The sequence below is a fragment of the Terrapene carolina genome, unplaced genomic scaffold, assembly GCF_002925995.2.
Source record: "Terrapene carolina triunguis isolate 2854851 unplaced genomic scaffold, T_m_triunguis-2.0 Scaffold89, whole genome shotgun sequence".
NCBI classification, from domain to species: Eukaryota; Metazoa; Chordata; order Testudines; family Emydidae; genus Terrapene; species Terrapene triunguis.
Genome location: NW_020664440.1, coordinates 4192299 through 4209078, shown reverse-complemented (window position 1 = coordinate 4209078; position 16780 = coordinate 4192299). Strand labels below are relative to the sequence as shown.

At 48.9% G+C, this 16780-nt stretch overlaps 1 protein-coding gene across 1 annotated transcript in view; it reads left to right on the top strand.

The window, feature by feature from the left end:
• Positions 1 to 5095, top strand: part of PRICKLE2 (prickle planar cell polarity protein 2) — a 105143-nt gene extending 100048 nt beyond the window's left edge. The window contains exon 8 of the mRNA XM_024192707.1: positions 2650 to 5095. Within this exon, the coding sequence (XP_024048475.1) occupies positions 2650 to 3518 (869 nt within the window). The 3' untranslated portion in view covers positions 3519 to 5095. The remainder of the gene's footprint in view (positions 1 to 2649) is intronic.
• The last annotated feature ends 11685 nt before the right edge of the window (positions 5096 to 16780 follow it).

Here is a 16780-nt window from a genome sequence, read left to right as displayed (position 1 = left end):
TCTAGAGTAACATCTTGATTTTGACAGAAGTGCTCTAGATTTAAACCATGGTTACTGACAGCAGATTTTGGCCTTAATAAAATGAAGTTTGCCAGAAAATGGCTTATGCCAAAGAAGTCAGGCTGTAGATTAAGCAATGGAAAGTTTTACTAAGAAAAACAGAGCAATTTATTTGTGAATTTTTTTCAACCAATTTACAAAGTCAGAATGTCTCAGCGATGGCACAAGGGGCATGCCTCATGCTTTAAATCATGCTAATGCTGCAGAGATCTTACCAATTAGTTTGCGCAGAAAGGTTATCAAAAAAATGCCAAAGTCAACTTTTGACATTTGATTTGGAATAAACTATACTTCAGCTGAAATAGTTTTTGAAATGTGGCATCTAGAGAATGCAACATGAGCATTGGGTACAGCCAGTTACCAAGCAGTGAGCGGATAGTCCGAGCCTCTCCGGCTGGAGAGCAGAGCTCAGAGGAATAGTAAAGGACATTTGGCTGTAGTCTAGTTCTCGTTCCAAAGGGGATGGTGAGCTGACTTGTGCTCTTGTAACAAGCCCTCTACTGCTGCTGCAGAGAGTCACTGAACTCCCATCCAGTTGCCATTCTGTACGTCTCGCCGCTAATATTAGCCTGGCTCCCCCATCCTACAAGAGGAGGCTCTTAGACAGAGAATCTACACAAGGATCCCTGATAATTCCCCCCAAATTCGGCAGTTCCCCAGGGATCAATAGAAGGCGAGGACCATTCTGCACTGGCAACCCCTGCTTCTGTGTAGCAGTCCGACTCCCCTTGGGGTCCTTAAGAATCCCACCACTGTCTTGGGGGATCTCCATGGCCCTGGATATGTGTCTGCCTGGTTCCATATACCTCCCCACCACAGCCTGGCCAGGCCCCAGGCCCTCCATCAGCCTGGCACACAAAGTGGGCAAGTATACGGTGCCATGGAAGCAACTTTTTCCTCTTTCCACACCCACATGGGGGACAGTGTGCACCACTGTAGTGAACTGCCTCGTGCAGGGGCGGCCAACTTGAGCCTGAGAAGGAGCCAGAATTTACCAGTGGACATTGCCAAAGAGCCACAGTAATACGTCAGCAGCCCCACATCAGCTCCCCGCACCCTCCACTCCCAGCGCCTCCCACCCACCGGCAGCCCTGCCAATCAGCGCCTCCCCCTCCCTTCCCGTACCTCCCAATCAGCTGTTTCATGGCATCCAGGAGGCTCTGGGGGCGAGGAGCGAGGGCACAGCAGGGGAGGGGGTGGGAAGGGGTGGAGTGGGGGCAGAGCCAGGGTTGAGCAGTGAGCACCCCCCCCCCCCCGCCCCCGGCACATTGGAAAGTTGGCGCCTGTAGCTCCAGCCCCGAAGTCGGTGCCTGTACAAGGAGCCTCATATTAACTTCTGAAGAGCCCCTGGGTTAGTGTCTGTTTGCACCACTGCCCTCTCCTGGATGACAGAATTGCTCCTCTTTGGGTCACCTAGACCCTATATTGCTAATAGCTAATGGAGAGTGTTTCTGAGCTCAAGTGGCGGAGGCCTGTGCTTTTGGAGCAGGGTCTGGCTTCTGTCTTCTGTCACTGCTATTACTGTGATATTCTGGTGGCCTTGGCTTTGTGTCAGTACATTGCTCTGTCCTTCCAGAATACCTCTGTCACCAGTGTCCTCTATAGGATGGCATATGGGTCTGCTCAATGGTCTGTGGCCATGTCTTCGCCTAGTGGCTAAATAGTATTACACAAGGTACAGCCCTGACATCTCGGAATGGTGTCTGATCGTGTCACTCGTTATTACAGTGGGCTGTCACAGGACAGAAGGCCTGATACTGCTACAGAAGCATGAACGTTGCCAGGGGTAGCACTCAGGGCCAGTGCAACCCATTAGGCGACTTAGGCGGGCGCCTAGGGCGCTAGCATTTGGGGGGCGGCATTTTGGGTCCTTCGGCGGCGGCCAGATCTTCGGCCGCCCCGGTCGTCGTCGGCATTTAGGCGGAGGGAGCTGGGGCAGGGGGGAGCGGGGAGGGCTGCCTGCAGCAAGTAAGGGGGGGGCATGCAGGGGAACTCCCCGCCCCAGCTCACCTCTGCTCTGCCTCCACCCCTGAGCACGCCGCCCCGCTCTGCTTCTCTCCCTCCCAGGCTTGCAGCGCCAAACAGCTGATTGGCACCGCAAGCCTGGAAGGCGGGAGAAGTGGAGCGGCGACGGTGTGCTTGGGGAGGAGGCGGAGCAGAGGTGAGCTGGGGTGGGGAGCTGCCGCAAGGCTCCCCGGGTGGGGGGGGGCAGCTGCCGCAGGGGGGCACCTTAGGGCGGGGAGGGCAGAGAGCTGCCACAGAGCTTGGGGAGGGGGGGCGCAAGGAGGAAGGAGGCAACTTGCACCACCTTAAAGCAGCCTTGATTACCAAAGCGAGGGTGCTCGGCACTTTCCGAAAATCACGCCTCCTTCAGGTGTCTCAAGTGGGGCTCCCAAAATCACCTCTGTCCAGATCCTCAGCTGTGATTCCAATGGGAGTTAGGTGCCTAAATACCTTTTAAGGCTCTGGGCCTTGGTTGCTTTTGACAATTGGGATCGGTGTTGCCAAGCAAAGTGCAGCCCCTCGCATTGTGCTGTGGCAGTGGAAGAGTCACATGTTAACTGCCTTTTTTCTCCTCCTCCCCACCAGGACTCTCTGCGGACGGTGGCGCCAAGCGCCAGGAGCACCTCTCTAGATTCTCAATGCCTGATCTGAGCAAAGATTCTGGAATGAACGTCTCGGAGAAGATGAGTAACATAGGGACGCTGAACTCCTCTGTGCAGTTTAGAAGTGCCGAGTCAGTCCGTAGCCTCTTGTCCGTGCAACAGTACCAAGATATGGAGCCGAACCTGCGCGACCTTGCCAATCCGGTCAGTTACAGAGAGATGCCATCGCATGGAAGGATGCATCAGAGTTTTGAGTATGACAGCGGGATTCCAGGGAACAAAATTCCTGGACAGGATAGTTCTAGACTTCCCCCTATGAGCGAGCGCACACGCAGACGAACTAATCTCCGGGATGACGATCGGCGTTACCGCCCACACAGATCCCGGCGGTCCAGACGCTCCCGCTCGGATAACGCCCTCCACCTGGCCAGCGAACAGTGCTGTCGACTGAAAGAGAGGCCCTCGCTGCGAGCCAGAGAGGACTATGACCAATTCGTGCACCAGAGAAGCTGCAGAGAGACGATGGAACAGGGCCCCCGCAGAGACCTGTATGGTCAGTGTCCAAGGACTGTGTCGGATCTTGCTTTGCAGAACCATCTGGGGGAGAGATGGGGCCCCTATTTTGCCGAATATGACTGGTGTTCTACCTGCTCCTCCTCTTCAGAGTCTGACAATGAAGGGTATTTCCTTGGGGAGCCAATCCCGCAACCTGCCCATCTCCGATACGTTACCAGCGAGGAGCTCCTGCACAAATATGGATCGTATGGCATGCCCAAGGCTTCCACGTTGGGTGGCAGAGGACAGTTGCACAGCCGAAAAAGACAAAAGAGCAAAAACTGTATCATATCGTAACAGTGTCACTGCCTGGGCACATTCTGAGAATGTAAATTCACTCATAAACTTGCACTGTTTTAGATCTTCAATGCGCTTTTTATTGTAACAAAAAGACCTGAAGACGGGGGATTTGTAAGAAGGTTGTAGATTGGCTTCTATAAGTAGTCATAAATCATTGGCACGGTGAATATATTTTGCACATTTTACTTTGGAAAAAAACAATTCACTTTAGCCTGTAATATTTACCTAGTATTTTTGCTCTTCTTCCTAAATACTGCCACTTCTTTAAGTCCAGTTTGTCCATATGTTTTAGTTACCACTGTTCACTATAATCAACAGCTTGTGTTCTCCTAATCCGCTTTGGTTTTCATTACCCATTTTGGTAAGTAATTTGTCTCTCAGTCAGTGCTGGAGTCTAAGTTATTTCCATGATTGTTGTAAATGCAATGTAAATGAGAGTTTGGAGAAAATATTTTTGTATTTTGTAATATCAGAGGAATTTCTATATCTTAGGAGTCACTGGGAAACTGCATGCACATTCATAAATGTTTTCAGCCAGAGCTGAACAAATGGTACTTCAGAATTCCTTCTAATTTTGCCATCAAATGTATTAAGTATATCAGTGAAATCTTGGGGGGGGGGGGGGAGGGGTTAAGTCTTTTCATTCCTGGTAAATCAAAAGAACATTTTATGCTTTGTTCAATCTTAAAGAGGCCTAGATGGCGTTTTGGAGTCTGCTCACACCTTCGATTTTCAGTTACTCTATCAGTGACATATAGGAGTCTTTACAATTGCAAAAGTGACTTTTTTGTCAAATAGAATAGAACCAACTACCAAATGTCTGCAAAGTTTTAACAACCAAAGTTGGGGAAGGAATGTTCCATCTCTGTAGAGAATGCTGATGTGACTAAATTTTGAACAATTATTTGGAGTAAATAAAAGTGTAAATGGTGCAATTGTGTGATGTCAGCATGACGTTGTTTTGAGTATAGAATTGTCTTATGGTGCTCTAGTTTCCTGGATTATGTTAACTGCTGCTCATTACCAAAAGGAATCTTCAACACCGCCTGCTACATAGATCATAATAAAATGAATACAAACTAATCACATTGGGCTTAATTCCAGCATGGAGCTCTGCCCCCCAAACTCCCTTGAAGGTCAATAGGAGTTTGGAGCGTGTAGTCCCAGGGTGGGATTGAGCCCGTTATTTGGCGCTAGAATCAATCTACAAAAGCATCAACATGGTAGAGTGTTATATAAATAGGACTCAAATGTATTGTGCTATGGTGGATGTGAGTTTTTCTCTGTATGCTTTAAACCATTTGGGTCCTGAACATCAAGGTGTGTCTCATCCTGTTCCCAGATGGGACAATGAAGAGGGCAGATTTTCTGTAGGGCTGTAATATGGGTGCAATTTCTTTCACATGTTCCCAGCAGGCCAGGGTGTTGCCAGCTCACAACAGCTTTTGTACTGTATTGTGGAGGGTTTGGGGACTCAATCAATCTCCCATTGGAGTTGATGGTAAAATTCCCATTGATGTCAGTGGCAGAAGGAGCCGAGGTACAAAGGTATTTAGGTGCCTAAAGATGCAGTAAAGCGGCTAGTGGGATTTTCAAAAGCTACTAAGCAGGTTAGGCACCACTAAAAGTCAATGGGAGTTAGGCACCTAGAGGGGTTTACAAAAGCACCTGTCTGCATAGTTAGGCATTGAAAGACCTGTATGCACCTGACCCATTCCTGCAGTTAGAGCCACAAAGGCAGATTCCATTGCAGGATTGGGACCTAACGTAACGTGTTTTGTAACTGGGAACAAACTATTGCCTGTCAAAAGCAGCAAATGTGGGAAATCTTGAAGATGGAGGTCTCCATATCACAGACTATTGCTAGGAAATTTTTGTCGTTTGTAAGGAGAATGTGATGATGATTATTTTTTAAAAAAAAGAGAGACAAGACTAAGTATTAAAACAACAAATGTTTTTCCAGTTGGAATAAATGGAAATATTGATCCAAAGGGGAAAAAGACCAATGTGTGTGTATGTGTTTTTTTTAAAGAATGTCTATTACTTGTGAAGTTATGAGTCGTTTTTTTTATTTATTTTCAGTCTGTTCTATAATTAAAGCACAAAAACTAACTAAATCCCCTAGATCAGTGTTTCTCAGCCTTTTTGATACCAGGGACCTGCTCGCTGCCTTCCTAAACTCTGTCAGAGAGATCTCAGGAGCCGGCGCCGGGTCCACAGACCAGTTGTTGAGAAACAGCGCCCTATATGATTTGATTTTGATGGTTTGTTGAGAAATCAGCATATAGGAGCTCCTTGGCAATCTGCTGTGTTAATGTGACCATGATTCATTAGTTTTACACATATATGGCCATATCCTCAACTGATGAAAATTGGCATAGCTCTCTTGGTATCTAGAGTGACACCAGTTTTCATCAGGTGAGGCTCTGACCTGTAATTTATAAATCATTTTTCTTACCAAGAATCCCAGCTTTTTAGAGAGTATCCAGAAGAGTTCTGTTAAGTAGGGTCAGTTTACTTCTCTCAATGGCAAATATGACATTAATCACAGGGTACTTTATATAATTTGTTTCTCAAAAATACAATTTTCACTCATTGTCAATGATTAAAAAACACAATGAATCTCTTAGGTCTGCACGCTGTCTTTCAGATCTAAGTGCTTCACATAACTGAACCTCCTGAGAATTAACTGTTGTTTGTATAGTCAATTCTTAAATTTCTTGGCCAACAGATTAAGGACTAATTTGCAAGGTTATTGCCCTCTATGGCTTCTCATTACCAACAGAAAAATGGGAAGAAAAGTCTTCTGATAAAATCAGTGGCTATAAGGTTACATTTGCTGGTTACCTAAACCTAAAACAGGTGGTCAGGGCTTATCACCAATCAGAGATGATTGCTACAACCTTTCCAGTATAATCCCTCTCTAAGGCCCCGATCCGCCAGGCTGTTCTAGGTAGGTTCCACTGACATGGGTTGGCTTTGCAGAAGATAAGAAAGAACCTTAATGAATGAAGTCTAGGGCCATTCCATAGGTACTGAAAATATGGCCCACATTACAATGCCATGCTATAATGAGAGAATTATTGTGTCTGGGCATGCTCATTCAAGCCAGCCCCTCTCTTCCTGCTGCCGGGCCACGATCACTACCAGGCTGCTGTCGGCCTCTTTCTCCTCCACGCAATTGCTGCCTGCTGCCCGGGGAAGTGAGAGCGGGGTCCGGGCAGCAGCAGCACGGCAGAGGAAGCAGCCAGAGCCACCGAGCATGCCAGTCCACAGCCTGTTCCCACCCTGCACATGTCGCAGAGGCGCTTTCTTTGTGCTGCTGCTGCCTGGGGAAGTGAGCATGGGAGCACCTCCAGGGCATGCGTGACCAACCTAGATCCTTCCCATAACCCACTGGTGGGTTGGAAGCCACTGCTTGGGAAACACCGGGTCAAGGCACTCATGTAGGAGATATTGGTTTAAGTCCCTGCTCCAAATCAGGTAGAGCAAGGACTTGAAACATGGTCATCCCACATCCCTTAACCCCTGGACTATTGGCTATACGGACGGGACAGTCTCCCTCTCTTTTTTTGCAAGAAAGATCTAGGTTTCAGCTGCTAGAACATGGGCTGCCATAGGTACCCAACTCCAAGAGAAGCTTCCTGGCTGAGAATCCTGAGCAGATGCCTCCACCTGGGCCATCAGTCAGGACTAGGGCCCAGTTCAATGGGAGTTAGGCACCTCCATAATTTTGAGGATCTGGGTCCCATGCTCTTTGGGAAAGGTTAGCCGTCGCCTGAAGTTGACACTTGCCTTAAAAGAAAAACTACAAGGATGGACTAAAGTAAAAGGGAATATATTCAAATCTGAGCAGCCCTGTCAATGAGAGTGTCTGCAGGCGAAGAGAGGCAATTCCAGGACCACTTCCCTAGGATTTGTTTTGCTAATTCCTGTCAAGGAGCTCCTAGATCCCTTCGCAGGACGAAGAGAAAAGTTGGGTTTTTTAGCAGGAGGAGGAGGAGTGGTTTGCCGTTTCATGCAGATAGAGAGAGAGAGAGAGATGCCGTGGGTCGCTGTCAATTTATTTCCCATCATCCTCGCATTGTTCTTTTCTGTTTTCCCAACGTTGTCATTTCTCCATAGAAATCTCCTTACTGACCAACGGACAAAGTTCACTTGCAGCTGTCTTTCTGTCACCTAACACTGAAGTTCAGTAGGCAAGTAAGGCCAATCGTCATTGTATAAAACACAAGATGATTACTGGCACCAATCCCAACAAATGAGGGGGATATTTTCACAGACATGTTTCTGAAACTTTTATTTTGAAATTTCAACATTCAAAAAAAAAAGTTTTGACCCTCCTTTCTTAAGTGGCTGAATAATGGGTTAGTCATTTGTGGAAAATGTATCCGTTTTTCCCTGTTTGTTTTCCATAATGATGAAATTTTTAAAATTGTTGACATCTCTTGTGGATACAAAGTACTCATTATCTGCTAACAAGGTAGGGTAAAGGTCAAAAGAGCAATGAGCGTCTCTAGGCTCCAGGATATTCCTTATATTAATGTCTCCAGTCTTCATTCAACAGCAAATGTGTTCATGTAGGGCTACTTGGAAAAGCAATCTCCCAGAAGTTCCATGTATACTCTACCCCTTGCTTAAATTCATCTCTCCAATATTTTCCATGGCAACAAAATTAAATAAAGGCCAAACATATAGTCACATCATATAGACCAGGGGTAGGCAACCCACGGCACACGTGCCAAAGGCGGCACGCGAGCTGATTTTCAGTGGCACTCACACTGCCCGGGTCCTGGCCACCGGTCTGGGGGGCTCTGCATTTTAATTTAATTTTAAATGAAGCCTCTTAAACATTTTAAAAACCTTATTTACTTTACATACAACAATAGTTTAGTTATATATTATAGACAGAGGCCTTCTAAAAAACGTTAAAATATATTACTGGCACACGAAACCTTAAATTAGAGTGAATAAATGAAGACACGGCACACCACTTCTGAAAGGTTGCCGACCTCTGATATAGACAATTGAAACCTGCTTTTCTCCTGTGACGAAGAGCAAGAGAGAAGTCCTTTCCCATAGTTCCTGCTCCCTGCCTGATGGATGTGTAAGCTTTGCCACGGTTGAACGCCAGCGAGCTGGTTTACTATCTGAGGAATGTTTGGAAGGCCCACGATAAGGTAGGAGAAGGGAGGATGCCAGCTCTTTAACGGGCCTATGTCTTATGAGTTCTCACAATATGTTTCAGATTATAGGCCCCCTCAGAGGGACTAGGAAGCAATAAAAGTTTAGCAGTTAGCAATCAAAGAAGCAAGAGTGACAGAACCCATCAGTTTGGGGGAGAAGTAAGCCCAACTCTTGGCATGGTAGCAACAGCCCAGCTAATGTTCCTATGGCCACGTGGTCAACCCTCTGAAAGTTTAGAGGATAAGATATTTACCCAACAGCACGGATTACCACCTAAAACTCCAAACCCCATGTTCCAGATCCTCAACGATATTTAGGCTAATTCCTATTTATGGCCTGATTCTGTAGCCGTTCCCCACTGTACACGCACTGTATCACACCCAGAGATCCCTCCTCTCTCAACGCAATTTTATGACTCCAAGAATACAGGTGTATTAGAAAGGGGAACCCAAGAGCAAAGGCATGCAGGACTGTTGTCCCACTCAACCCAGGCAAGTGATATTTTGGGGCAGAGCGACCCTTTGGGGCACAAAACACAAAAATCTAGGCCAACATTTTCAAACATGGCTGCTAAAGTTAGGCACTTAAAATTATAGCGAGGCACCTATACAAGTGATCTGATTTTACAGCACCTATTGCAATGGGGTTCTGGGCCATGCCTGCGGCGCCCAAGCCCTATGACAACACAAATCATTTGTTTTAGTATGTAGCGTTACATCTATTAAAGTAGTGTTGCAGATGAAGAAAAGCGGGGCGGGTAGAAAGAACCAATAATGCTTTTGTCAATTATTAGTGCCGAGCAACTCCAGCCATGGATCAGGGCCGCCTGGTGCTGCTCACAAGAAAAAGAGACTCCCTGCCCCAAAGAGCTTACAATCGAAGTATCAAGCATGTGACAATGACATAGCCAGAAAGCACAAGGCCGCAATGAGACCGTACTGGTCAGCATGAGAAATGGCGACCTTAGCACTGCCTGACCGCTGCTGAATTTTTTTAGGCATGTGGCAGAGGAGAGTTTTAAGGAGCAGGAGGAGTGTTCTGTCTTGAGCCCCAGGAATGATGGTTTCAGGGGTGGGGGGGGACTCAGTTTTTAACCCAGTTTTTGTCTCTCAAACCAGAATCGTCTGGTTGGGTTACAGCTCTGACCTGGAGTATTGATAGTTTTGTGAGAAATGCTACTACAGAGAAGCCTCGTCAGATACATGGCTTCCTCTCTAGAGCGCCCCTAAGGTTGTTTCACATACAGCATATAGTACCAGATGTGACCTCGCTGATAGGCCAGGCTGCTTTGGGTGTATTTTAGGGCACTCTAGATACTTGGGACCTGCTTCTCCTTTATACTAGAATAGCCGCTGTCCACCTTGACAGATGACAGTGTACGCACAAGCCTCTGTGACTCCCTGATGCAGTGCAGCCCTCCCGCATTGCCTGTTCCTAGCTGCCTCTTCCCAGCTTATGTCATGTCAGTATTGAACGTGTTCAAGTCCCTCTTGCAAACATCCTGGAACCTGAGCCTACATCCGCCCAGTGGCCTTGGAGCATCCACAAGTTCCCCCCTGCAGGAGATGCGCCCATTGTCCTTTCAGTGCAAATGACTAAGCCAACGAGCTGAGGCTAGTGATTAGACTTGGCAATTTTGCTTTCTCAAGTACTTCAGTGTCAAGACTTTGGATATCCACTTGATATTTAGAATATGGTGACGACGATGGGTGTGGAAGATGTTTAGCCTTCTCTCATGCCTGCTGTAGGTGGGCCAGCAGCAGGCTTAGAACGCACATCTGGCAGACCTGTCGCTAATAGTTCAGGGTTAGTTTCCTGTTTTCTCACATGCACTTGGTCAGTTGGTCAAATGTGGTATCTTGCCAATGTGAGAATTAAGCTATTCATCTGGAGTGAAGTTAGCCAACACTGTAGATCATAGATAGCAGAACTTGTGCACAACCTCCAGCATAGTGCACTAGCTATTCTAACGTCTGGTGCAGTCAACACACCTTGTGCCGTAATCATGGTCTTCTTTAGACTGATGGTTAGTCCAAATCCATCATAAGCTGGAGCAAAGCTACCGCCAAGTTGCTGGCGCTCCTCTTCGCTGTGTGCAATGAACACTGCAGCGTCAGTGAAAAGTTCTCTTATCAGCTGGTGTTTGACGTTGCTTTTTTCTCTTAGACATGCACTGGTGAAGCATATTCCACCTGATCTTGCATGGAGCTGTATATCCTTGGTGCTAGATGCCACAGCATGCCAAAGCAGTGAGGGAAGAATATTGGTGGTAAAGCGCATCCTGGCTTGACGGCACTATGGATTTCAAAGCTGTCAACTTCATCATCAGCATATTAAATTTGGTCTATAGTCTTCATGCCACCATGGACGGATCAAATCAGATTGAGATTTGGAAGGCAGGGAAACCAATTCGCTCTTGCAATTGGAAAAGGCCCTTTGTGCTGACCAGGTCAAAAGCCTTTGTAAGATCTATGAAGGCCATGTAGCGAGGTCTTCCTTGGTCTTGACACTTTTCTTGTAATTGCCTTAGTGTGAAGACCGTGTCAATCGTTGATCTGTCAACACAAAAGCTGCACTGACTGGTTGGATATACACATTCATCAAGACTTTAGTCTTTTGAGAATGACCCATGTGAATGCCTTGCCAGCAACACTAAAACGATAGCTTCCTCTTTAGTTGTTACAAACACTCTGATCTCCTTTGTTTTTATATGTTATGATGTTGGCATCCTTCGTATCGTGTGGTACCCTTTCTTCCCTCCAGGAGGCAAGCAAGACATTGACCAGATGTTTAAGTACAATCTGTTCTTCTTGTTTCAGTACTTCAACTGGAATTGCATTTTTTTCCCCGTGGCCAGGGAGGTGGTTGCCATTTCAAGCTCATTCATAGATGGTTCTATAGCAATGCTTCAATAGGCTGGAGCCTTGGGCGTCGCATTTAGTGCTGCTTCAGAAACAGTGGTTTCAATCAAATAGAGTTAGTGATAGTATTCCACCCAGCATTGCATATGTTTGCTTCTGTCAATGAGGTCTCCATTAAGAGATTTGAGTGCGGCAAGCTTCTTGACTGAAGGACCTATTGTGGTCTTGATTCCATCATATACACCGCTTAGATCTCCATTCTCAAAGGCTGTTTGCATCTTCTTGCACATACCGACCGCTGTGAATGGGCACATTGCTTTGCTGTTCATTGCCATGCGTTCTTGGCCACTCTGAGTTTAGCACGTCTCAGGACATGTGGTGGTGGAAGTATGCAGTACAGCTGACTTCAGTAACTGGAAGCAGTTCTTCGGAGTATGCTGCAAACCAGTCTTTGTCGCGTACAGATTTGTTTTTAACCAAAAGTTAAGATTGCGGCCACATGGATATTTATTCTGAGTGCATTTCATGCTGCATTAGCATTCAGGGGAGGTGCACTCAATGACGTAGCTTCCCTGAGATTTGTAGTAAATTGGAAACACCTTCCTTGGTCTTTTGTGCTGTTGATGTTAATGCGTGGGCAACAGCTGTTTTTGGTATGATGGAATTTTCTCAGCGAAAGCCTTTTTTTTTTTTTTGCAACATGCATACTCATGGCCTGTGTCACCGTCTGCATGGTGAAAACTGAGAGTGTGAAGAACATCCTGTAGGTGTTTTCTACAATTGACAGTTAAATCCAGTTGGTGCCAGGGTCCAGCTCTGAAGTGTCTCCACCAGACCTTCCGGCAAGGACCACCGTGGAAGCAAGTGTTGGGTAATGCAAAATCCTCGGTGGGTGCAGACCTCCAACATTCTTTGCCCACTGTCGTTCATTTTTCCCAACCCATGGTGACCAATGCATAGCAACCCCATCTTGTGATCTGAGTTAACTCTAGCATTGAAGTCTCCTGGTAGATAGAGTTCCTCAACCATTGGTAACTTACGAATGACACCGCTGAGTTGCTGATAGAGCAAGTCCTTTTCTTCAGAGGTGGAGGAAAGTGTTGGGCCATATATAAGGGTGATAATGGCAAAGCAAACTGTGATGGATATTCATGTTGCAACGGGACATTCAACCACAGGTTCTAATAAGATTTTGACTGCAAAACCCACCCCGAGTTTGCTTTTTCCAAGGTAGAACGAGATGTAATCTCATGTAGCAAACCTGCCTCAACTAGGCGGGTTTCGGAGAAGTGGCTATGTCTACATCCAGCTTCTCCAGCTCTCAGTCAATGATGGAGGCCTTTCTAGGGTCACTGACCACCTCTAGATTGTTTGTTTGTCATACCTGTGCATGTACGAAAAGAGCAATCATCATATCCAAACCTTTGGCACGTCTGCCTTGGCAGACACTAATAAGCAGGCAAAGCCCACCTCTTGGCAGTACCAACTGGGCCTAAAGCCTTGGAGGCCAAGACGTTCAGAAGCCAGCTCAGCTGCAGAAGATGCCAGAGGGCAGAGCTGAGTTGCAGTGCAAAGGGTCTGACATTTCTCCCCACTGTGCATTTGGTTCAGGGTTTACACCTCTCACCTTAATTGGACCAAGAACTAGCTGCTAAAGGCAGCCGCACCAGAGGGAGATACTCCTTTATGGATACTGGCTTTCATTCCAGTGGGTCTCTGGCATTCCCTGCCCCCAATCACTCAGCGAGTGGTGGGGTTCCTGGTTTAGGCACCGAGCGCCCGACCCATGGTAGGTTGTATCAGGTTCCATGTTGCCAGGAGCAGGCCATACAGGACTGAGCTGACTGAATGTATACCATGGACCTTTTATACTAACAGAGTAAACAGCAGAGATTTTAAGGCTAGAAGGGACTGCCCTGATCCTCTCGGCTGCAATTCTGCATAACACAAGGCAGAGGGATTTCACCCCGGGATTCTGGCAGTGGAAGGAATTTTCCCTCTAATTTTCAGTGAATTAGGCTCCATCTTTCCTAAGAATGTTGCAACATTGCCATTGTTAATCTCTGTTTTAGCTCCTCTTTCATCCTGATCTTCCGAGCTCTGCGCACGCACGGTTGTCAAGCGCTGTGGTCAATGGAAGCCGGGGGGTGAGCCGCTCCTCCAGAAACCAGGCCATTCATAATGCAACTTGAAGGACTGTGTCTTCCCCCCCGTCCATCAGCTGCTTTCCTTTCAAGCACATCCAACGCCATCTGTAAGGGATCGAGGCTGTGAAGCGGGGCTGCTATCTGGCTCTTTCGGCCCTGCTTGGAATCTTTTGTGGGGGCTGCCTCCAGGAGCCTGTTTGAACATTTTAGCTTGAGCTCTGGGCCCTGCAAAATGGAGCTAATGCTCTACTGATGTCTGCGCTACAGCTGGAACTTTTCAATAAGATTGCAGTGAAAGAAACCAGGCCCTTTCCCCCAGAGGCTTAATACAACTGTGTGTGTCTAGTAGGAGGAAGCTGCCTATTTCCAGCAGGGTATGTCTACGCGGCACAGGTATGAACGCAGCATGGGTAGACCCACCTGAGCTAGGTTTGCCCTCGCTAAGCCGTGGTATTGATAGCAGTGAAGCTGCAGCAGCATGGTCTGCACCACAGGCTACCTACCTGAGCTCTGACTCAGGGCCCACGTGGGGCTTGTACGCAGACTGCTAGCTCCCGTTGCAAGCTGCCTTGCAATTAGTGCCTGAGCTAGCGACATGTGCTGCAATCCCGTCTCCCGCTTGCAGTGGAGGAACCCACGGACGCTGCACCCAATTTCTGGCCCAGTAGCTGGGAGAAAGCAGCAGGCAGAGGTGTGTGAAATCTCCCAGGCTTGCTAAGTATCCCTTTGAAATAAACCACCTCAGCTTACTCGCCATAGAACTAGGGGCAAATGCATAGCGGGAGAGGGTCAACCTTCCATTTTAAATTGAGGGCCCGAGACTGGGGCAGAGGAGCGGGGCTCCAGCCCTCACCCCGTCAATTCCTAGCAGAGCTCGGCGAGGCCACAGGTAGGTTTGTACACTGATCACGCAGTATCATGAATGCTGGGTGAGTGACAGTCACCGTCACCCAGGGAGAAAAATGAACCGCACCTTTAGCACCACAGCTACGCTGCCCTTTGTTTCGCTTCCTTCCCCTACTGTCCTTTTCTCCCGCTTCCCTGTCTCTGTGTGGCTCTTCTTTTCTCCCCTCCGCATTTCCTTCCCAGGAACAACTCCTTCTCCCCATGGGGGTCACAGCCAGCGCCTTCCCCATCCCGGAGAATATCTGACCTGGGGAAGGATGATACGGACAGTGCTAGCACTAGATGTTAGACTTGTACTCTCACTGTGCTGTTAAGTACGTGGGGATGGTCATACACCTCTAAGCAGGGCCAGCTCCAGGCACCAGCCCACCAAGCATGTGCGGGGGGCGGCGCGGCGGGGCACTCCGGCCCGAGAGCGGGGCCGCGACTGGGCTCTCCGCCCTCCCCCCGGCGCTCTGGCCGGTCGGGGATTGCGGGCCCGCGGCCGGGCTCGGCGCCCTCCCCTGCCGCAATGGGGGGGGCAGGGGGGGCGGCCTAGGGCGGCAAAAAAGCCAGAGCCGGCCCTGCCTCTAAGCTATTGTTTCAGGCTGGCTGCAGACTCAAGCAGCCATCGCTATTTCAGTTACACTCTGTTCACACTAGGGGGAAGAGGAGGGGCAGGGCTACGGAGTGGGCGGGGCCTAGGGTTGCCAGGTTTTCGACGAGAACGTCCGGTTGAAAAAGGACCCTGACCGTAACCGACCTCCACCACCGAGTGGGAAGGGAAGAGCTGCTGCTCTTCCTCACCCACCCCCCAGCCTGACGGAGATAACTGGCTGCTTCCGGAGAGTGGGGATAACCTATCTACCACCCCACACCCCGCCGTGCCCGATTAGTCCAGCCCTTTGCTCAAGGGACAGACACCCCACCCCTGCCCCACTGTGCCCCCATTAGCCCAGCCTCTCACTCTGCCCCCCCCACCACCCTGCTGTGGCCCAATTTGCCTGGCCCCTCACGCCGCTCACCTCCCCCACCGTCCAGCTGTGCCCCGAGTTCCCTGGCCCTTTACTCCAGGAACAGATCCCCTCCACCCCACTGTGCCCCTCCCCGCTCTGCTCTGCCTGATTTCCCCTCTCCAGCCCCTCGCTCAGGGAACTGACCCCTGCCATGCTCCGCTTTGCCCCCATTGGGCAGGTGGGCCGGCGTCGCGTCTGCTCCTCCTAGCTCGACTCTGCAGTTGGGTCCCAGTGGATGGCAGAGTGAGTGACCCTCTGGGGGGGGTGGAGTCTCAGGGGAAGGGGTGGGGCAGGGGTGTTCGTTTTTCAGGGATTAGAAAGTTGGCAACCCTAGCGGGGCCTCCTGTCCCTCCCCCCAACAGACAGACACTTTTAGGAAGACTCCATCGCCCCTGGACACCGTACTCCAGCGGAGGCCTCTCCTCTGCTGAGTACAACAACCCAATTTCCTTTCATCTGGCACATCTGTTAATAGTAGGGTGTGACCCCTCCCCCCCCCCCGCAGGGCTAGCAGAACTGCTCGCCCCCCGCTCCCCCGCATCCCCGCACATTCCTCCTCACCCCATGTTTCTGGCAAAACAGGCATTTGTCCCGTTTGCTCTTGCCGGGATGGCTGGGACAGGGCTTAAAAAAAGGACCTGTCCAGGCCAAAACGGGCTGTATGGTCACCCTCGTTAATGGGCTTTGGGTTCTCTCCATGTGAACCTACTATCCGGACCTGTTCGTCTCACTGTTCAAGCAGTCCCAGCTTCATTGCGTCAAACGCCGCGGTGTCGCCAAGAAAACATGCTGGCCTCAAAGCGGGCTCCGTACGGGCCGTGTTTCAGCTGCCACCTAGCTTTGCTGTAGGCCTGTGTTGTTTTCAACCACACAAAAGGAAGCGTGTGGGCTGGCTGGAGGAAGATGGGAGATGTGCCGCATGGCTTTGCCCTTCTCTGAGTTCAGACCTTGCTGAAGGGAGTGTGCTTCAGTTTGTAAAAGACAACACTGTTGGGCAGTGACGAAGCATATACAAAACGTAGCGCACAGGGGGAAACCACAGGGTTTGGATGGGCTGCTATCTCGCATCCACTATACATGAGAAAACTATTAATGCTTTCTGTTAGCCTACGTGGGGCATGATTAAACGGGTCTGACAACCCCACTGAACTAGGACGCTGGTC